Here is a 22,096-nt window from a genome sequence, read left to right as displayed (position 1 = left end):
CGTGTCCAATCATCATTAATTTCTACAGGAATATTTATTCATAAAATTAGAAATTAGTGAATGAAAACATTGGGAATCATATATGCAGGTCAAACATGGCGGACGGAATTTGGGGCAATGTCACATTAACCCTAACTCTAAAATTACATTGTTCGGTATAAGCTGCCTTTCACTAAAATAAAATAAAGCGAAGTCCAAAGTCTTCTTTAATTGGGAAAAGACTAGGTGAATATTTATTACGAAAAAAACATTAAGAAAATGGTTACAGTATGTGCTGGCATTGTAATTTCACAACAGAAAGACATCACAAAACAAGGCATAGGCTATATAGGACACTCGTAGTCTACTGTGAAGAGTTCATTCAAGCGACAGTTGATATAATTCGATTTGTCATTTTTTTGGCTTTCTGGAATTTTTATCAAATCAAAGCCAAAGACAGCAATCATACATTACATCACTGTACCAAAACTTTGGGAGTTAAAATGTAAAACCATACAAAACAGAAAGCCGAGAAAATAATTAAAGTAGTTTTTTTCACCATCTAGAATTAATTTGACTGATTCCAAATGTTGCTAATTGTTTATTTTGACTGACATAAAAAAAAAAAATGGTGAATTATTCAGGGATCTTTGAGACAGAGTAATGTAGTCTCAGACTCTAATAAAAGACTAAACGGGAAAAAAATCATTCATTCATTAACGGTTTCAAAACGAGGAAAAAAACTTGCATGCAAATTCTGATGAAGAAATACAGTATTGATTCTCGGATTAAAATGGATTACATCCATTTTCAGTTGTATTGGAGAAACTAATCTCTCAGCCCAAAAGCAACTGTTTGGCAATGCAATGCAAATAATGTGCAATTATCAATGTGATACATATTGAGACTATACATTACATTTTACAGTAATTGGATTCTTTCTTACTTACTCTGAAGTAATAAGAAGTCTTTTCAGTTGATATCAGACTGATATTTTGCTACAGGAAGCTCTGATACAGCTTTAATTCCAACAGAAAGCTTATAGCAGAACTACAATTTTGGAACAGGAAAAACAGCAGGCTAAATTAAAATGTTTGTCAACGTGCAGATTAGGTCAGCAGGCGGTTCTTTCCAAAATTGTGGGCATGAAATCAAATTTAAATAGACAAAGTTCAAAGGGAGAGTTTACGTGTTTTTACATAACTTACATATCCAGTAAGTAAAATGATTGAGACCTATGCTGTAGTCACTATCCAATTAGCCTACTCTTGATTAACTATAGGTCTAGAAAATTATTTGCATTTCATTCTTATTTGTTGGTTAATTAAGTGCAAATGGGACAAAAGGCAAATAAAAGGCTCAATTTACACAAGGTCCTTAAAGTTAGCCTCATGATGAACCAGAAGCAGGATATGGCAACCTAACAGTATTATGAATCCTGCCACAGCTGCCCTGTTCATCTCCCAATTCACATACAGGCCTTAAATGTTGTTGGTTGCCTGGATACAGCTACGAAAAGAGCTGCAAAGAGACCGCTGAACAAATTCCAAATGACTTGATAAGTCAACAAACATGAACAGGAAAGCTGTGAATTGAGACATTCAAACATATCCCCGGGTCCTGCTGGGACCTGCTGGAGAGGTCTGTGGTACAATAGTGGGGGTATAGCACGAGTGACAGCAGGACATTTAGATCCAGGATTCACAAAGATTAGATTCAACAAGATTAGGTTTTGGCAGGAAGGTGAGGGAGGGATTACTGGCTCTAATATACCAACAATGTAGTTTTTACAGACAATTAGTGATTAGAGACAATTGTCCTCACCTTATCACACATGCATGTAGACGAGACATTTTGACAAGTCTGAATCACTATAACTGATAGTCTTCCCCTTCAAAGCTGCTAATGATCTAGCATTAATAATGTTTTGTACTTCCCCAAGCAGAACCGAATCCAGTCTGCATAACGCAGGCCGACTGAGGTGAGAGCTTCCACACTGGTAGATTGGCTTCCTGGCGCCCTCAGGGCTTCAGCAACAACACTACACTGAGAGTGTGAGGACAAGCGGGGGTCATAAATATACACTTTCTATGCATGCCAGTGCCCTGACTCAACCTTATTACACATTCATTATCCTGGATGAGTCCCACAATACATTGACGTTTGACTCCTAGAGGAATAAATAAACAAAATGAATGGACGAACGATAACACAGCGCAGAGGCAAAAGCAACAGCAGAAGTCCACTAGCAGACTTTAATCAGTGCAAGTCTTCGTTTGGCCGAGGGTGTTGGGATGTTTGCTAAAAGGGATGGTTTATATCCTTCCCCCGCCCCCCATCCCAAACTTATAGACATACATACACAACATAAAACACCTTTGGGTCCATCACTGCCTTTCACAAAGACAAAGAAGGATTGTCAAGGACCGGCGTCAAGTCTAAAAAGGTGGTCATTCAATGAGGGGAGATTTGGAAAAATAACGTCCAATAGGATTCCTTCTTTGTGATGTCCAATGACAGCTGGGTTCTTTGAATGGTGCTTTTCAGGGCATATCTGTCAGGTGAGCAACAGACACTGATCCGAATATAGTATGGTCTTACTGTAACTGCATTGATGACATGCTAGACTGTTTCAATCCTGTGTAAGGAATGTTCTATACTTTAACTTCCATACTGTAAAATTTGTCTCGATCTTTGTCAGTCATGTTGTTTGAGTCTCAACATGAAAACAAACATTTTCAAGTTCATCTTTGCCAGTTAGGCCTGCCAGCCTGTCCTGGTTCTTCTTCTAGTCTAGTCTACCTAATATAGCTTGGCCCGGCCCGGCCCAGTCCGGGTCACACTCTGTCCTGGGTCTAGTCATGTGTGTCCCATCCCGGCAGGTCCCTAGGGTCAGTTGGACTCGGTGGCGTCGCCTTGGTCCCTGGGCAGGCTTCCGTTGAGCTGCAGCAGGCTGTCAATCCCCAGGTAGCCCAGCAGGATCTCACTGCGGCGGTGGGACAAGTTCAAGATGTCCTCCGCGAGGGACTGGGACGAGGTGAAGCGCACCTTGTCATGATCGAACATGTCCTTCAGGTACTGCACGATTTGTTGCTGGACAAAGGGAAAAATAGGACCATGTGATTGGGTTCGTTTTGTAAATGAAAGGGCTACTAAGGAGAACTGTTCCACGTTCTGTAACTTTGTTATTTTGCTAACAGTATACCTGAGTAAAACTAACAAGGTACAGGGTTTGTTTTAGCTTTGCCACCAGGAGCTGTCTGAGCATTGGGGTTACTTTCAATGTAATTCAAATCTCTATCCGGGGTTAGAGATTCATTTGACCTATCAAATCACGAGATTAAATCGTCAAGCTCACAGTGATTCAAACCTCACGTGTGTTTGGTGGGAAAGAGAGGAGGACAAATGACATTTGTACACCGGTGAAGGTCGTTTGGGTTGAACAGGCAACACCTTTAAAATCTCCGAGTGGTAACCAGCCCTCCTCACCTTGAAGATGGCGCACACCTCACTGAGGTGCTGTCTGGGTCCGAGGAACCCAAAGGCTAGAACAGGGCTCACGTGTTCCGATATGGCATAGAAGTGAGAGATGAACCCGTCGGGAACCTGCGGAACGAAAAACCGGGTGGACACAACGCAAAATGTCACAGGCACGAGAGGGACAACGGTGTTTGTACTTTGGCCTCGTTGTTCCAGATGAAGTGCAGAGTCTGCACGATCGTTGTTTTTTTTTTCTTCTTCAATTTATTTTTGTTATCTTGGACTCACCATCAGCAGACGTCTCTTTGCTTTGAGAACGGACCAGCATGCGGTCGCCAGGGCCTGTGTACGGAACACCTCATTATAATCCCACTCTTTTCTGAAGTTTCATGTCTTCGACCAGAATTTGTGGGGAGCTTCTAAGTGTTTCAGTTGGGATTGATGCTCGTGTGTGAGTACAAGTGGGATTGTGGTGTGTGTATTTACGTGCCTGTCTGTAGCCATGGTTGAGGTGTGAGCGTGCAAACGCGCGTGTGTCGGTTTACCGTCTCTTTAAAGCTGTCGGAGAGCCAGCGGTTGCGGAGCACAGCCACCACAGATGAGGGCGGGCTCTCCAGGTCCTCGAAGGCATCCATGAGGATAAAGTCCAGGACGATGTCAAAGAAGCTCATGTACACCACCTGCACGTGGGCCAAAGATCAAAACACAGGAGTTGACCAGACAGACGGCGACATCTGAACAAGTTACTCCCCCCTCAGGTACTCCAAGAGAGTTTTCGAGCAACTTTGCGAATCGGCCACCATGGCACAATGTCACAGGCGAGACGGGCCAGACGTCCCTGTTGGCTTCCCCTTTCTGATGACACAAACGACTGAAACGAGGCATGCCAGAGGGAAAAAATAAAGTAGAGGGAGGTGTCGACATAGAAAGAAGGCGAGGGAGAAAAAGGGGTCTTCCTCACCCCTCGTCCCTCCAGCTCCATCTTGGTGATGGGCCAGGTCTCTTCTCTTTGGGTGTACAGCAGCATATCCTCGTAGCTCTCCAGGAAGGCTTTGGGGCTCTGCGCAGAACCAACAAAAGGCTCTGCTTAGACACAACACAGATACCCATACACAACTATCGCCAATAGTTCCATCAGGTGGGTCCCAATACAATGGAGAATGCAAACAGAGCCCACTCTGCTCGCATCACCTTTCTTATGTGGGAATATGACAAATTCACTGAGACCACACCCACGGGGAAGTAAAAAAGGAATGTTGATACTCCCTTTGGCTGTGGGAATCATGGCAGAGAACATTAGGGTGAGGAGGAATGATGTGAAATGGTACAGGGTTGTCACCTTGTTGGCTTTGACCATGAGTCCGGTGATCATCTGCTTTCCTGTCTCCATGAAGAACGTTCTGTGTCGCTCGTCCAGCAAAAGAACCTGGAGAAGATCTCCAACTTAAAACGGCTGACTGAGCCAAACCACACGGCATTGCTGACTTACACTTGAAACTCATCACAGCGTCTCAAATTTCAGCACCACATTCCTCCTCAGCACTCACCTGGAAGGCTTGTCTCACACAATGGAGCTTAGCCAGGAAGTCGTGGTCACCATAGCATTCCAGCAACTCAGTCCTAGGACAGAAAGATATCAAGGAGAGCCCAATTCAGAAACCGGAGGTACTCTGATAAACAGGTGGCAGACAGGTGGCAGTCAGGTGACTGAGCGGGTAGAGCATTGGGCTAGTAATCTGAAGGTTGCCAGTTCGATTCCCGGCTGGTGCACATGTCGTTGTGTCCTTGGGCAAGGCACTTCACCCTACATGAAATGACTAAATGTAATGTCAAATGTAAACATTGGTGTGCAATGACTGACTGTTGGAAGGGGCTCTACCTGGGGGAGCGACAGACCACCCGTCCCTCTCGGACCAGGCTCAGCGCCTCCTCATAGAGCGCGGCAGACTTCGCCGGATGGTAGACCTCCTCTAGGGACTCAAACAGCTGCAGGAAAGGGGGGGGGGGTTGGAAAAGGACGTTTGATACCAATCTTTTGGGCGAATATGACAGCACGAAACAGAGACCCGTTGTACCAGAGTATTGGATACAAGTGGTTCGATGGACACCCACCCAGCCTAGTGTAGTACCTAAAACTGGTCATTTATGTTCTACAATCAATCAATATAAACGTCAGTCACTTTCTCCAAACACAATCCAGTGACAGCTGGAACCACACAGCCTCATGACCTCATGTCCCTGCTCCTCCCCCTCAGGTGATATGACCTCATGTTGGATTTCTCTCCCGGTCAGGAAGTCATAAAGCTCCAGCAGTTCACCGTCCAAATGGTCAACTGTCCTTTGTGGCCTCACATGTGTCTAAAGTCCCCCAGACTTTATGTCTCCAGATGACCCCTGGTCAAACCAATCTCCATTCAGTATTCAGAATCCTAGATAGAAGGCCGTGTAAGATGCTACACCCACCCCCCAGGGTAAACCGTCCCACAGAGCGGTTAGCAACCTGCATGCCTTTAAGTCGTTTACCCCCTCTTGACCTTACTTAAACGAGTCACTGGCTGTCCTAATCAATGAACGAAGGATCTTTACAGTGTGTCACTGTTATAGTGATTAACATATTTATATATGTATATATATGATATATTTAAATAACATATTTATACTAAAATGGCCATAACAGGGCGAGGATTAGGGGCGAGAGAGAGTGAAAGGCTGGGAAAGAGAAGGGGTGAGAGAGAGAGGGGGTGAGAGAGAGAAGGGGTGAGAGAAAGAGAAGTAGTGAGTTATGGAGAGAGAAAAAGAGAGCGAGAGAGACACCGACCTCTGCTGCTGAGAAGAAGGAGTCGTCGGAGGTGATGGTGGTGGCGTCGTCATCCCTCTGTCTGTGGGAGCTCCCAATGTTTGGCAAGATGAGAGTCCCCTCGCTCTCTGGAAGAAGGACCGAGCGGAGCCAGTCACAGCACGACTACACTCGTCCCACATTCCAGCAACAACAGAAATGCTAGCCTGCTATGAAAACGCTAGAAATGCTACGAGGGAAAAGCTCATGTCATGCGTCGTGTGCAGACTAACTACCAAACCCAAGAAGAAGCTATCGAGCTGACACACTCCATTACTGCAAGATGCTAATGCTAACATACGCAGATAAGATTCAACTCCGAGCCACATACTGACCCTACCACAATGCTTGGGGTACGGAGAGGCAGCCATAGATGCTAGTTACCAAAGTCTGCTAGCAGGCTGTCAGGTGGAATGGTGGAGCCAAAGTCCTCCTGGAGGTGGTACGCACGGTGAAGGAGCGTCTCCAGCTTGTCGGCAAACACCTTGTTGCGAACCTCCACCTGAAACAAAGGTAGCAACAACAACGCAAACAACGTCAGCGAGGGCCGTGTGGCCCCTGGATTGCATGACCATAGTACTGACTGCCGTTGTCTGTCCATCAAACATGGTGACGCATCTCATTTAGTGTCTGTGGTCATCTTTCCTAGTCGAGACACATTGGAATCGGGGAATCTGCTTGTAAAGGTGCGAGATGCGGCAGGTACCGTCGGTGGTTCAGCGCAGGCTGCCCCCTGCAGGGCGAGACTGGTATTGTTTGAGGCGCTGGAGTGGGAGCTGTGGCGGACGTTCAGGGCCTGCTCCCACTTCTGCAGGGCCTCCTCAAACAACTCCATCCCTAGGGGGCAGAGATGAAGAAGAGGAGGGCAGAGGCGATGAGAAAAGGAGACGTGGAGAGGGAAGTTGGAGGGGCGGAAAACCTAACCTGGCAGTTGGAACTGTGAGCAACATTCTTAAGTGGAACCACCCAGTACGATCAGATAAAGAACAGTTTAACAGGAACATGTTTGCCAACCTTATCATGGTGCTGCGGTTCAATGCATGGCCTCACTGATAAAGGATTTGGCTACAGAGAAGATACATATGAGATAAGAAAGGCTTAAGGACAGCTGAGGTCTGTGTTCATACCCAGGATGTAGAGGTTCTCTGCGTTTGCATCTTCCATCGTTCCGGGCTCCTCCTCAACCGGCTCTGCGTCCCGGGGAGTCGAGGGATTGGCTGACTGATTGGGAGAGGACGGAACCCTTACCTGTGGCATCCAATTTAAAAAAAAGAAGAAAACACGGCGACGTCACAAACACGGGGAGGTGGCCATAGACTCTCTCGCCATGGAGAAGTTTCAAAAGAAGAGGACGATAAGCACGAGGGGGGGGTGAGAAAGGAGCGTAAGGGCGAAGGGAGGAAAGAAGGAGGGAGCGAGGTGGAGGGAGCGAGGAGGAGGGCATGGGAGGCCAAAAGGAAGGGAGGGAGGGGGGAAGCCCTACCGAGGCCAGGCTGTGCGAGGAGCTGGAGCGTTTGCTGGGGGCCAGAGAGGAAACGCCGCTCATGGTGTCGTTGCTCCGGGTGCTGGGGCTCATCATCTGTCGCCCCGATAGAGGAACTGCGGACGGAGGACGGAGCAAAAAAAGCCCACTCAAAATGTCGCCGATCGGAATATTGCTCGCCACGAGTTCGAAAGGCCCGCAGTCCTACTTAAACGATAGCTGGTCAACCGTGACAGCCAAAATACGCTATCAACACTTCACACAGGTTGAGGGGGGGGGAAGCGGTGTGTAACTTGGGGGGGGTTGAGAGCGTGGTTTGTGTGCACGCGTGTGTGTGTGTGAGAGAGAGAGAGACAGAGGGAGGGAGACTCACTTCTCTTCAAGGACGAAGGCCTCCCCGTCCTCAGCAGACCCTCTGGTATACCCACCGTTTTCTGGCCCTCCTTCCCAGCCGTCACCTGTTTCCTCTTCCTGCCCCGCCTCTTCATATGGTGCGCCGTGAGCGCCAACGCGACGCTCCCCAGCGCCGTGGCGAACAGCACCTTCTTCAGGCTCGGAGTCAGCCGCAGCTGGGAGAATATCGACTGGCAGGATGACGGAGAGAGGGAAGGGGAAGTGACATGAAAAACAGGCCCGAGGATGACCAGCCACACGATTACATGAAGAGAATGGTTTTCAAATGACCCAACTGTATATGAACCCACATGTCAACCCGCGTTCAAAGAGGTTGACGGGTGCCGGGATGGCAGTGTTTACCTGCCCAAACGTGGAGTACAGAAACACGGGTATCTCCGCCACCGTCATGGCCAGGGCCTGTGCGATGGACATCCCGTCGCCTTGTTTCATAGACATCTTAGTGAGAGAACGTCCAAGAGCTCACGTCAGAGCCCTGCCCACTCACATCCACCTGCTCACAGGGTGCACTTTGCGCTCTGGGTCCAGCCAGCTAAGGGCCTGGGGTGCCTGGCAGCTGGGGACATCCACCTCTTGAGCCTGGCTCCGTTTCAGCTTCCACCTGTAGACTCATCCAATGACTGTACGGCGGCTTGACTTCTGCCTCAGGGGTAAGGAGGTCATTTGGGTGGGGGGGCTTCACTTCTTCGACTTGTCCATGATGATCAGGTCAGTCTCTGGGAAATAGAGGAAAGTTCATCCTGTTGCTGCAATTGGTGCATTGTGAAAAACCATTCTGTTAGACAACTGTATTACTGTGCCAACCTATACCTTTAGCCTCACTTTCCATTGGGGAACTGTCACACACAAAAAGGTCAGACCTCAACAAACAGAATTTGTGACCTTGACAGATCAATTATATTGCAACGATGGTGGTCATGATTGAGTGAAAATTGAGAGGACAAGAGTGTACCAGCAAACGAATCTACCCGGCAAAACATTTGACCGGAGCAGATCAAGTGACAGATGAAGATGTCTTGACATAAACCCTTGATGGAAAGAACAGCTGGAATACACTCTACAAAACGAGAATACAACAGTCGCTAGCAAGACCATAGAGGTAGATACGCATAAGGCTAAATCCCTTTGAAAGTAGCTAGACGGGTTATTAACCACCATGCTCTAGCTAGCTTTTACTAGCCGAGAAACTAGTAAACAACTGAAATGCCATTGAATTGTGCAAGCTAGCTAGAAGCCTGTCTTTCCAGTTAGCCTCATGGCCATTCAACTAGCTAACAATCTGTCACACAACCGAACGTAATATAGTACTACATATTTTATCTAGCACAAACATGACAAGCCTATCCTGCCCTGGCTGATAATCGAACCGAGATAGCTACAAGCAAGGTATCAGACAGACTTTTAAATGCTATCTTGATAGCTAGCTAGCGAACACCATGGTTTTGCCATTGCCATTGGTCTGCTCTGAAAAGCCTGCTTGAGCTATCTGACCTGACAGCATCTCTCTATGCTAGTACTGATGATGCATTCGTAAAATCACTGGGATCATGTACAGTAACCATTTTGTCATTTAAAGAAATGCCTTATCAAGTGTGAATGAGTTTAATAGACAGAACATAAGAGAAACCCCACTCACAGAAATGTGTTAGCTAGATAGTTACCAAGTGTGGTGAGGGAAGGACATCGCACTATCGAAGCCGCATTTCACATACTAGCGTGAACTACGATTTGGGGCGGTACATTTGATTATTGACGTGACAGTTTGCCAATGGGCGCTGAGGATTGTAGACGTTTTTTCCCCCTGACCAATCGTGTATGAAAAGAGGGATGACAAATGTTTGTTATCCAATGAGATCAAAGATCAGGACATCCCTTGAAAGTTCAGGTGTTAAGTCAAATCCCTTGCACTTGAGAAAATACGTGAATCTAACCCCTATCCAGTGGTCTTCCACCCTGGTCATCAGGGATACCCAGCATGTTTTAGATGTTTCCCTGCTCCCATACACCTGCGTCAAATGAATGGGTCGTCAACAAACCCAGCAGAAGCCTGATAACGATCCATTTATTTGAATAAGGTGTGTTGGCAAAGGGAAACATCTAAAACATGCAGGAAGGGGGGTCCCTGGGGATCAGGTTTAAAGACTGCCCCTAACCAACACAAATGTCACATCGAACTAAATGACAATTAGCAGCGATGTCATTGGAGTGTCCCATGACTTTCTGTAATTGTCTGGACTTGCTGCTTAATACTGGGTAGCTAGGTCTGTTTCAAGAGAACCCATTGCACTTTTTATTGCATGTTTTTTTTTATTGCGCCCTTGGTTCGGATATTAATGACATGATGGGCTTGTTATGGTTGAGTCCAGCAGTTCAAGCTGACGAACTGGGCTGTTCCACAAACCTCCACACGAGGGAGACAGAGAGCTACTGACATTCCTGGCGAGCCATAAAGCATCACTCCACTTGGTGTGTGAGCAGTTAGTTGACCCACTATTGGTGTGCCATTAACTACACGCAACCGCCCCCGTTGCCTTGCGAAGGGAAGCAGATTGAAGACAGCAAAACCGGCATTTTAACCCTCGCTCTCTGTCTATATTCTTCTCATATTCCACGATGCCTTCGAATCAAAATCTTCAAGGTATTTACAAACAAGCCAGTGTAGCTAGTACATTTTCCTGTCTTATCTTTTGGACCGCTGGCTAGCTAGCTCACCGCTCTTGTTTCAAGAGAGCCGACATTGAGGATAGCGTTGCACAGATGATGGAATTAGGCTAACAGGCTATTTTCTATTTGCAGGAGGGAAAACCTTTGGACTATTAAAAGCCCAACAAAGGGAGAGGCTGGACGAAATAAACAAGGTTAGTAATTTCTTCAATTTTTAGCTCTCTTTTTTAAATCAATACATTTTACCTTAATGTGCTACGTGATTTATTTCCTAATATTCGTTGAGAATGCACTTGGCCTTGAACCTCATTCAAAGGAAGCTCTTTGAATGAGACCTCTAGTCTCGTAAGCCTCAACGCTGTCTCTTCTGCTTAACTGCAAAATGCATAGCTGTTATCTACACTTCTCCTGATCAGATTTGACATCTATTATTTCACGAGCATTGACCCAATTAGGCTATGCTTACGCATGCCCGGTGTTGAGATGGCCACACTTGTTGCGTGCTGCCCAGCATTATCGCAAAGCTCTGCGTCTTTCATGGTCGTGAGTAGGTATCTTCTAATACATTAACTCTTTCCCAAATCGTGGAAACAATATGTTGACCATTTGAAATCTCAGAACATTGTGTAAAAGCAGATCCGCAAGGCTGTTCGGCAATGCCCATCTATCCTTCGGGAACCCTCATCCCGTATAGACGGGAAACAGGTGTTGGGGCTGAGGGCTGAATGAGCTCTTTGTTTCGGTGTAGGGATAGCGGGCTGAACAGGCGCGCAGCGTAGTCCGGGGCTGTTCCCACACTCCCTCTGTATGGTATCTCTCTCTCCCCACGTCTCCCCATTCTGCTGGATGCCAGCCTGTCTGTAGCGCTTGGCTTAGTCTCTAAGAAAACCTTGAAGCGCTCAAAATCAGGTCGTGGTTAGAGGGAGATCGGGAGAGTCACTCACTGCTTGTGAGGAGATTGGATGAGGAAAATGAGAATAATAATAATAATAATAAATTATTTATTAGAAGTTATAATTCAAAAGTAGCTAGTCACCAAACTGAAAGTGTCATGTATTCACTATAGGCTTCAGGTCATGCCCGAGATAGTTATTTTTTTTGCTTGATAAATAATGTCTGCACACCTCTGCATCACTACCTCTATGCTGCTGAGTGTGGATGAACACAACTGTAATCCCGGTTCCATTTCGGAAGCCCTTATTTTGATCTCCGTTTGATGAGACCTACATTTACAGGCGCTTACTATCCCAGATTGCCCACTAGTACCTTGTATAAGCGCGTGTGTGAGATAGAGGGTTTAATGCAGTGATGAGTCAGACTTGCAGAGTCTGTGCTGTCCTTGACAAATGTCCTATTCTCATGTTCATTCTAATACAAGAGGCTGACATAGCCTTCAGCATCTCTATCCTCCTCCCAACAACACCTGAGTCATGAGGTCACACAGTAAAGACGGTGACATGGGCTTGGATCAGACTGAGGTCCATGGCGGCTCACATGCCTAATGAACCCTAATGTCGCGGGTTCAGATCTCAGTACCATCACAACTCTTTCAACTAGACTCACAGGAGTAACCCAGTCCTTCCTCCTTTTAAAGCCCATGCATTGGATTGAGTCTGCATTGAGTTCTAGAACGGGTTCAGGTTTGAAGTCCCTGAAATCAGTTTGCTTTATAGCCAGGCAAAAATCAATCCATCTCAGATGAGTGGTTGAACATGGATGCTAATGCATGGCCTCATGACAGCCTCCAACTAGCAATGTTCGCTCCAGGGACTGAAGAAACCAGTCTCCTGTGGCAGACTGCTCCATCATATTTTCATGAGGCTCCCATGGCGTTTCTGGCTTCCTCCTCAGTCTCTAGCGGGCTGCTCTAGTTTACAACGAGACCAAGTGGGCCATCTTCCTCCTTTAGGGCGGTCAGGTGACAGACGGCCTCAGAGTGACACCAACTCCAAAAGTTGGGAGTTTGAGTTTTTTTTTTTTTTTTTTTTTTTGCCACGTTGAAGCCTGCTTGCGAGGCGAGATGTTGACATTCTTCTCTCAGTGGTGAAACAAAAGCTGCAGAAAGTAGCCCGAGATAACCGACCGTATCAGGTTATTTCACAAGCACAAGAATGGCTTTGAACTACTTTTTTCCCCCCTGATGGACTGTTTGTTTTGTCCCCCTCATGCCCTCTTTTTTCCCCCCACCCCCTGTAGGAATATATGGAAGATCAGAAGTACCGGGATGAGGAAGACCTGCCCGAAAAACTAGATTCCTTCAAAAGTAAGCAGTTGTCTTGGAATCCCAGATGGATGGTGTGGGTGTTTTTGTTTTTGTGTGTGTTATGTTACCGAGAGTGGGGCAAGGCCTCAGGCTGCGTTAGACCATATGTCCATGAGTGTGGGTGTGTGTGTGTGTGTTGCATTTCACAGCTGTGTGTGAGAGATGGGGAGGGGGGGAGAGAGAGCGAGCGAGCATGTTCAAGTGTACACGGCCTGGTTTGTAAGTGGGTTGGAAGGCCTGGTCCCCCGTGGCCAGGCAGGAATGTGCTGGTCTCTCCTTTTGGTTGTTGTTGCACCGTCAGAGAGTCCTGGGAGAGAGCAGCCTGCAGTCCAAGTCCAGGGAGTCACCGCCGCCTGCAATAACAGGCCAGCTTCCAGCCGGAGAGATGTACACGCAAAGCACACGCCCAGAGGCGTCCTCATGGAAGATTCCTTTCCAGATTCCTCTAAGATTAATGTCCACAATGTGCGTGTGTGCGTGTGCGCGTGCGCGTGCGTGTGTGTGTGTTGAGGTCACACTGTTATGGAGAGAGGCAGAGAGAGAAGGATGGACCGGGGATTGGTGGTGACGACTCCTACTGGTGACCTCAGGGTGAAGCTGTCCTCTCCTCTTGGCTCAGAGGGTACTGGCGCTGTGTCGGTGTGGACGAGATAAGCAGATAGAGGGGAAGGAGAATAGGAGAAAGACATGCAGAGGACAGGGGAGGAGAGAAGAGAGCAGAGGACTGACACTATTTGTCGGTGAGGAACTTGGCCTTCATGTCGACACTGAGAACATAATGGGGAAAAGGGAGAGGAGGAGGAGGGGAGGGGGAGGAGAAGAATGGAGCGAGGCCTCCCAATGTGGAAAGTGAGAACATGAAGGAATGCAGAAAGTGACAGGCGGGAAGAGGACATCACTTGTTTAGATGCGATTGTCTCCCAGACTGGATGATTGACAGGCTGTTCCACGACAAGAGGCCCACTCAGAGACCGTGCGTGTTTGTGTGTGTGTTTGTCTCGAATTCATCAACAAGGTCAGCCTTGTCTCCTCCCACAGCCCCTGGGGTCACTCAGTGACACAGTTCCAGAGCTCAAGGCCTGTCTCTCGCTTTCTCTCTCTCTCTCTCTCACACACACACACATGCACACACAGAGGCACCATTGTAATAGGGGAAGCAGCCAGGCCTAATCCAACGATCTCAGATCTATACAGAAAGAGAAGGAGAAGAGGGATAAGGAGAGAGACAAAGGGAGAGAGCTATAAGGAAGAGGATGAAAGATGCCACAGTACATGACAGTAGTTTTTTTTGTTCTTGTTTTTGTCATGTTTTTGAATAGGATGCAGACATCCATCCACAGACTGTGCCTACCTCTTTTCCATAGTTCAGTGGGACCTCAATCAGTGATCGCTGGTTGCCATGGTTGCAGACTTCTCGTCTTAGCCTCTCATGTGGAAGCTCTCTTCACTCTCGTCTTTCAACCGGATGCTCTCCGCATCCTCCTTTCCTCCCTCTCTCCTTTCTTCTTCTTCTTCCCCCTCTGTCTCTCACCCCTCCCCCCCCCCCCACCCTTTCAGTTTGCCGTGACTGACCCTTAGCTAGCCGACACACACCTGTCATCATCAGCTGTTTGTTTGTTTGTGTGTGTCTCAGTCTTTTGTGAGCGCGCGCGTGTGTGTGTGTGTGTCTACAGTACGCGTGTGTGTATGCTTGCTGACACGGTCCCAGAAGCGTTGGTTCCTCCGTCAGGAGGGAGGGCGATGTTAGAGTGCAGTGGAGAGGGTGCTGGTGTTATGCCATGTGACTCACCTCCCCCACCACCATCTCCCCGCCGGTCTCCAGTGTCTTATCAACCCCTGCCTACATTAACCCTGTGTTGTGCTGACCTGTGATTGCTTTGCAGACAAGTACGCCGAGTTTGACCTGAACGACCAGGGAGAGATAGGTGAGTGATATCGCCGGCCGACACACGGGTCATTTCACCTTGGCGCGTGTCTTAACTGTTTGTTCATCTCTGCGGTGCGCGCGCCACTGTGTGTTCATGTTTCTGAGCTTGTATGCCGTACCGAAGGCAACTCTTGCCTGTGCCTTACGTGAGAACTGTAGTTAGGGATGTGTGTGGGTTTTACTGTGTGTGTGTGTTTGTCTTTGGATGCTCTGCTGTAGTTAAGTCTCAGATGTCTGTGCTACGCCATATGTGAAGCTGGAGTGTTGCAAATCCTACTGCCTGTGAGGTGGCTGGCGCTCTTGAAAGGCCCACGTCACTGCTGTCGAAAGTCGATGCTGTATCACCTCCACCTGGCCTTAGTCACTGACCTCTTCACAGCCCAGCACTCTGCTGAATCACCTCCACAAACTACTGCCTTTTAGTGGCTTATGGGACAGCTCCATCATCTGCAGAGCCTCGCTTTAGTGGCTAAACATGTCTTAGAATAGCTGTTGGTCTAACACCTAACCTTCACTCAAAGGCTGGAACTTGACAATCAGCCAGGAGTTGAGTAATGTCCTGTATGTGTCCAGTCTGTGGGGAGGTAGTGTGTGTCTTTGCATACGTGTTGACGGTGTGTGTGTGTGTGTGTCGTCAGACATGATGGGCCTGAAGAGGATGATGGAGAAGCTGGGCGTCCCCAAGACCCACCTGGAGATGAAGAAGATGATCTCAGAGGTGACAGGAGGCAGCAGCGACACCATCAACTACCGGGACTTTGTCAAGATGATGCTGGGCAAACGCTCCGCCGTCCTCAAGCTGTAAGTTAGCCGTGTGCGTGTGCGTGTGCGCGTGTGCGTGTGCGTGCGTGTGTGTGTGTGTGTGTGGCCCGTGCTGCGACTGCCGCCCACCTACTGCTTTGTATCGCATCTGTTGTGCTGTCATCTGGGCAGGCGTGGTTCACCCTGTGTGTGTGTGTGTGGTATAATTTGGGTTTTGCATGTAGCATGCTTTGTTGCTGTCTGCTGTTCTCGTCTGTCTGGACAGTTTTGAGAGTGGCTGTTTGTTTGGCCCACATGGTTAGGGTTCACATTCTGCTGCGTCAGCAAAGTCTTAAGGTGGCAGGTGATGTCATCGCTTATCCCATGGCTTGAGGCCAAACATGCCGACTCCATGGTTACAGACTCCATGAATAGTAGCGGGCAGCTAGCGAACAGCTAGTTTCTCCCGGCGTTGGGATGCCGGTACTTACCTGGCGTTTCCCAGCTCTGATCCAGGATCAGGTCCCTGGAGTCCCTGCCTATCTGGAGCACCCCGTTCTAATTGAACAGACAAGTCTGCGTCGGCACTTTCTAACCAGCAGACCGCAAGAGTATTGAAGGGCCCCACTGTGCCCAGAGAGACACTGCAGAGGAACCGGATAACATGGTTGTGGTTATAAGAGGGGGGTTGGGTGGGTGTGTGTGGGGGGGGGGGGGGGTGGGGGGGGCTTTGGTAGTGGGCCAGATGTGGGGGAGGTAGCCTGGCTGAAACCAGGACCCTTAGCCTGACAAATCTCTCAATGATCCCAAACACACCAACTGGCCTTTTAGAAACCAGCAGGTGTGTTTTCTTTGGCACAGTCGGTCACAGTGAATTGCATGATGCTCTATTTACACTACTGGGTTGAGGGAGAAGGTGAGTTGGGAGGAGGGTGGGGGTAATTTTAGCCTAATCTCTCTCTAAGTGAATTGAGACCCCCCCCCCCCCAACACACACACTAACTCCCACTCTTTTCAGACCTTTCTGCCCTCCAGTGTTTAATGTCTGCATCTGATTGGAGACCCTCCAGTCTGGTCTTGGAGAGCTACAGAGGCACCCTTGTCTTGTGATGTTTTTCTACTAGGAGGGGGGTGGGGGAAAGAGAGACTGGTGAAAGAGAGACTGTTGGGAGAGAGACTGATGAGAGAGAGACTAGTGGGAAAGAGCCAGAGGGAGAGACTAGTGGTGGGAGAGAGACTGGTGGGAGAGATTCAGACTAGCCCAAGAGTTTGGCAGAGGGACAATAGATTTTTGCCGTAATTGCAGGAAAACTATTTGGGTCACACACTGCAAACAGACCATTGTGGAAGCCCAATTTCATCCTCTTTATTTCCCGGGTTTACCATTTGAGTGCCAGCACAGACTAAACAATATATACACACACACACACACATTCTTGCCCAAACGCACAACATTTGAAAGTGTTTAGCATCATGCACCTTGTATAAACTTCTGTGACATCTTGTTGTATACTTTCCAACCTGTGTTTTGTGATGTAGACCTTTTAACCTGCACCTGTTTCAGAACTAGAACGCAGCACGGTACTTTGAGGTATTCCTCACAGGAAAATCCATCACGGCGTTAATGTGTCAGACTCCCATCTGACAATTAAATGATTCATCTTAGATTACACCTGTTACTATATACCGGATTGAACCAGTACTGTATTTCTGGTGTTTGATGGTGTAGATTTGGTATTTACCTGTTTTGGGGCCATACCATGGTCCTGTAATTTTGTAGTGTGTACTATATTTCTCAGTGTTTGGTCGTACAGATTATAGCAGAATACCATATTTATCTGCTGGCAGTGAGCCAACATGTATGTATGTATGTATGTATGTATGTATGTATGTATGTATTGCAGCAGCCAGCACCAGGGAAACATGACAGCATCTTGGTCAGCAAAGCTAGAACTCTGGGTAATGTAGTCTGGAATATGCACAATGGCAGTTGCCGAGGGAGGAGGTGTGGTCGCTATGGGATCAGGGCTCGTTAAGGGCTTACGGAGCTTTGAGGAGGTTAACCAGGAAAGGAAAGACGTCCCACAAGGCCTCTGAATAGAGCTGTCGGCTCCATCCCTCCTTCTCAACGCCTCGCTGGCCATTGTCTGTTACTCCTCTATTCTGCAGCCTCTATCCTCTCATTCTCGGTTCGGTCTCTGCCCTTTTGTCTCTCTGCCTTTTCTCTCTCTTTTTCGTTTCGTTTTAGTTCATTTCCTGGGCCTTTTTTATTTGTATTTCTCTGCTGGGTGGCTGTAACCAAATTCCCCCTCAGGATCTCATCCTACCCCTCCCTCCCTCCCTCCCTCCCTCCCTCCCTCCCTCCCTCCCTCCCTCCCTCCCTCCCTCCCTCCCTCCCTCCCTCCCTCCCTCCCTCCCTCCCTCCCTCCCTCCCTCCCTCCCTCCCTCCCTCCCTCCCTCCCTCCCTCCCTCCCTCCCTCCCTCCCTCCCTCCCTCCCTCCCTCCCTCCCTCCCTCCCTCCCTCCCTCCCTCCCTCCCTCCCTCCCTGTCCTTCTCTGTCAGTGTGGATCAGTGTCCTGTTAAGGGACTTAAGCCCCTTGTTGATCCCAGCGGGGTGTCTCTCTCTCTGCCCTGCGCTGACCTGTTTGGCCGGACACTGAGTGGACACGGCAGCCATCTTTAATCTACCCTGGCACTGCAGCGGTAACGGCGCTGGGGCCGCGCTCGGTCAGACGGGCACTGCTGTCAAGCACGCACGCTCGCTCGCACTCCGGCCATCGTTCCGTAGCCGCTGTGACTTCAACAAGCCATCTCCCAGCTCTACCTTTCCCTCTCTGTGTCTCTGTCTGTCTGTCTGTGTCTACCTCTCTCTCTCTCTCTCTCTCTCTCTCTCTCTCTCTCTCTCTCTCATATGTCCCTCCTCTTCTGCCCCCTCTCCCCAGGGTGATGATCTTCGAGGACAAGGCTAACGGGGCCAGTTGTAAACCCGGCGGCCCCCCTCCCAAGCGGGACATAACCAGCCTCCCGTAAGCCCCCGCGCCCCCCCCCTCCGTCCCCACGGGCCGGCCAGCACTGACCTCCACACCTCCAGGGGGCACAGGAGAGCTTGAACAACAGCAGCAGCAGCAGCAGCAGCAGCTCTGAGTGTGGAGCGGGGGAGGGAGCGAGAGACATGTACATAGCCTTACCCAGTCTCACCCCCAGGAAGACCTCAGTCCAAGGGGGAGGATGTCCTTCCTGTGGAAGACAAAAGTGGAGGAGGTGGGGGGGGGGGTGGAAGACTCTGTCTGTTCTATATTTGCTGTGAAGACGTAACGACAGATTTGTTTGCTTTTTTTAATGACCTGTACATACATGTATATATTTATATTGGTGGTGATATTGATGAGATGAGGTCTGTGTAACTTTAGCGTTTCTAAGCCTGTAACCATGACGATGCGTACGCCCCCCCCCCCCCCCTCCGTGGCGTCGTCAGGTCCTGTGAATCAGAGCGGTTGTTATGACGATTGTTTTGTGGTATCCCGAGTGATCGTGTAAGTGTAGTCTATAATAGGATGCATTGAGCCCACGGCTCACCTCTTCCGAAGTGGTACGTGATTGTGAATGAGTATATCCACTGTTATTTTAATCATTTCAAATGTAGCATTAACCGTCTAAGCAACGTGAGGTGAGTTGTGGACGCGTTTTAAGGGAACACGGTGTTGGGTTTACTTTGACCCCCCCCCCCCCAACCCGGTGTCCAAGTTACCGTGTGAAATCAGTTAGGGTGTGAAAGTAGCATGCTAATGATGAGACGAGCACAAAAAAAACAGGTCACATGTGAGTTTTTTCAGCCGTGGTCCGTGACGTCACACCGTTAGTTTCCCCACGTTCTTTTTAGTGATGTCACCGTGTTGCACAGTTAACCAGTGGTTGATGATGAATATGATGTCACATGTCGTACTGCCAGGACTCCGTCTGGCCCGCTGGCTGTCTCTAGGTCAGGTGTCAGATGAGCGGGCCGCTCCCCAGACCTCCAGAGTTGGGTGGGTTTCAGCAGGGATCTATAGGGCTGAGGTCGAGAAGAGCACACACACACACACATCACCCTAACCTGAACCATTTGAAAACACACACACACACACACACACTAAAATGGTACTTGCAGGGTTTTGATGGTCAGTGCACATGTTGGTTTTTGGAGAGATCTGATTCAAGGCACAGCTGTACGCAGCGAGGACAGTCCGCAGAATTGTCTGTAATCTCACGCTTTCCAAGTGCCTAAATATGGGGCCAGAACTGACCCGCGGTAGAGCACAGTGGAGAAGGGACCCCAGTTTCCCTGGGAGAAACTCCCTCAGCAATTAGACCATGTGATCCAAGTTCTTTTGTCATGTGGGAAGAATAGTTTTTAAGGTGTTTGTTCACTAGTGTTTATTATCATTGATTTAGAGGTCAATTTCTTTTGAAGATGATATTGGTGACTAACCTGAGTCGATAATACTCTAGCTAGCACGTACACGGTAGGGTGTTGAAGGGTTAGAAAGCGGAGATGCACCAGCACTGAAAAGTGTGTCTCTTTATTTGTTAAAACCTTTCCACTGTTTAGTTTTCTTCTCAGTTTTAAAAGCAGCACGGCATCTTAGCAGCTTAAGGCACCAAAGGCCTTTTAGGAGAGTCGGATACAAAAATATTTTTTTTAAAGAACTAGTTTATGGTAGTGTTTGCTTTCTCTATTGAAGTCAGTGTCAGATTGTCGTCTGTTGAATAACATCCTAATCTCAGTTGTGCTTTTTCAGCCCCTTATAGCTGTCTTGTTACTCTATCTTATTGCTTCGTGTCCTATTTGTCTCTTTATTTTTTGCATTCTTTTCGTTCTCCTCCCGGCGACCTTTTCCCCCCCTCTCATTCACTCCTAGTGCGTTCCCCCCCTCTCATTCACTTCTAGTGCGTTCCGCCAGCCCAGAACCAGCTCTGTGGATTCTAACGTCTGTGCCTCAGTCTTTGTCTCGTTTAATTTTTTTCCTCTGACTCACTCTGAACATGGAATATGAAATGGTTGCTTTTGAATTTTACTTTCATATTTTATTTGATATTTAGTATTTAAAATGTCAATCATGTGTTTTTATCTGTTTGTCAACGAGTAGAGGTGCTGGTTTTGTTTTGTTGGGCACCTGAAAGATACTTAGTTTTTTTTGTGCACCAAACACCAAAGGAATTAAACTTCTTTACAGTTACACTGGGATGATTGTTTTTGGTGTCATTTTTAAGTCAAGAAATGTAATAAAACAGTTGGTATGCTTGCCATTATGGGTACGTGTATCTCACACAAACGACACATGCGTGGACTGGATCCTGTAAATCCCATTTTAAAATGTCAAGCGTAATGCATATTTAATTTCACAGTGCATCTGTGGACAAAGGCTTGAATGATAATCCCTTTTGATGGAACAAAAACATTAGTTGCATCGTGTGTGTGTGTGATAGTTTTAAACACGTATGGCCGGGAGGAATGAGCAACAACGTCACAGTGGTTTATATATACAGTAGATAAAAGAAAATATAGCAGCCAATTCCTGGGGCAGGAGAGAAAAAGGATCATTCTTTTAAATGACAAAAGCAGAGACGTCCTTCAGACTAGACCACCAGCTACTGTCGAATGGAAGCACAAAGAGGGGCTGTAATCTTGTTAAACACACACACTTAACTGAACACTGGCAAGCATATTTTCCGGCAGGTCCTCGACAATGAATCATTCATAACTTGAATATTACAATCATGTTTGTGTATATATCTCCACTATGACGACTTGAGGTGAGCACAATGTGCACCGATAAGGAGATCAAGCACACTAGCTACCAGCTCAGTCCTCCACATGGGGGGCCTCCTCTCGCCTCCCCAGCCCTTCCTCTGCTTCTCAGCCTCAGGACAGAGGAGCGCTCAGCCTGGGCGTGGACCTGGAGCAGGTGGGCTGTATCTGCAGGGAAACAAGCTAATGAGCGGATGCACCCTAACAAGCCATGCCATCAGGATGTTAACAATCAGCTGTTTATAACGAGATGGTTTGTCAGTGTTCTCTAAGGTGACCTGCCAGAGGATTGTCCTCTGTCCCAGACTCAATGGAGAAAAAAACTGGCAAAATGTAATGTTGTAGTAGGAGTAACTCCTAGATGTAGGTTAGGAGTGTGTGTGCGTGTGTCAGGGTGGAGACAGGCCTGGTGGGGTCTGATTTCCTGCGGCAGGTGTCCTGTTGAGGGGTGGGCCTGCAACATCTGGCCTCTTGGACCTCTCCTCTTCTATCTCTCCAATCCTCTCGGATTATCTCCATCC

General features: G+C 48.1%; 2 protein-coding genes across 3 annotated transcripts; one reads left to right on the top strand and one right to left on the bottom strand.

Moving 5' to 3' along the window:
• Nucleotides 1-193: 193 nt before the first annotated feature.
• Nucleotides 194-9,947, bottom strand: miga2 (mitoguardin 2). 2 transcript variants are annotated; one of them, XM_084687739.1, is made up of 16 exons: nt 9,854-9,947; nt 8,535-8,908; nt 8,152-8,362; nt 7,779-7,894; nt 7,423-7,543; nt 7,002-7,132; nt 6,680-6,797; nt 6,278-6,384; nt 5,339-5,445; nt 5,007-5,079; nt 4,799-4,885; nt 4,421-4,519; nt 4,005-4,139; nt 3,748-3,801; nt 3,469-3,585; nt 194-3,072 (listed from the first exon to the last, which is right to left on the bottom strand). In XM_084687739.1, the coding sequence occupies exons 2-16, from the start codon at nt 8,628-8,630 to the stop codon at nt 2,872-2,874; spliced, it is 1,773 nt and encodes a 590-aa protein (XP_084543865.1). In that variant the 5' UTR covers nt 8,631-8,908; nt 9,854-9,947; the 3' UTR covers nt 194-2,871. The 2 variants fall into 2 exon arrangements, with proteins under 2 accessions (XP_084543865.1, XP_084543866.1); XM_084687740.1 differs by having other exon boundaries at nt 9,829-9,900.
• A 725-nt stretch (nt 9,948-10,672) lies between these two features.
• Nucleotides 10,673-21,011, top strand: aif1l (allograft inflammatory factor 1-like). Its single transcript, XM_084687675.1, has 6 exons — nt 10,673-10,830; nt 10,989-11,050; nt 13,053-13,119; nt 15,003-15,044; nt 15,685-15,847; nt 18,730-21,011. Exons 1-6 carry the CDS (start codon nt 10,806-10,808, stop codon nt 18,815-18,817), a joined length of 447 nt encoding a protein of 148 aa, XP_084543801.1. The 5' UTR covers nt 10,673-10,805; the 3' UTR covers nt 18,818-21,011.
• Nucleotides 21,012-22,096: the final 1,085 nt, after the last annotated feature.

The sequence above is a fragment of the Hypomesus nipponensis genome, chromosome 22, assembly GCF_054491055.1.
Source record: "Hypomesus nipponensis isolate SF chromosome 22, ASM5449105v1, whole genome shotgun sequence".
Classification (NCBI taxonomy): domain Eukaryota; kingdom Metazoa; phylum Chordata; class Actinopteri; order Osmeriformes; family Osmeridae; genus Hypomesus; species Hypomesus nipponensis.
This window is presented reverse-complemented; position numbering and strand designations above follow the sequence as displayed.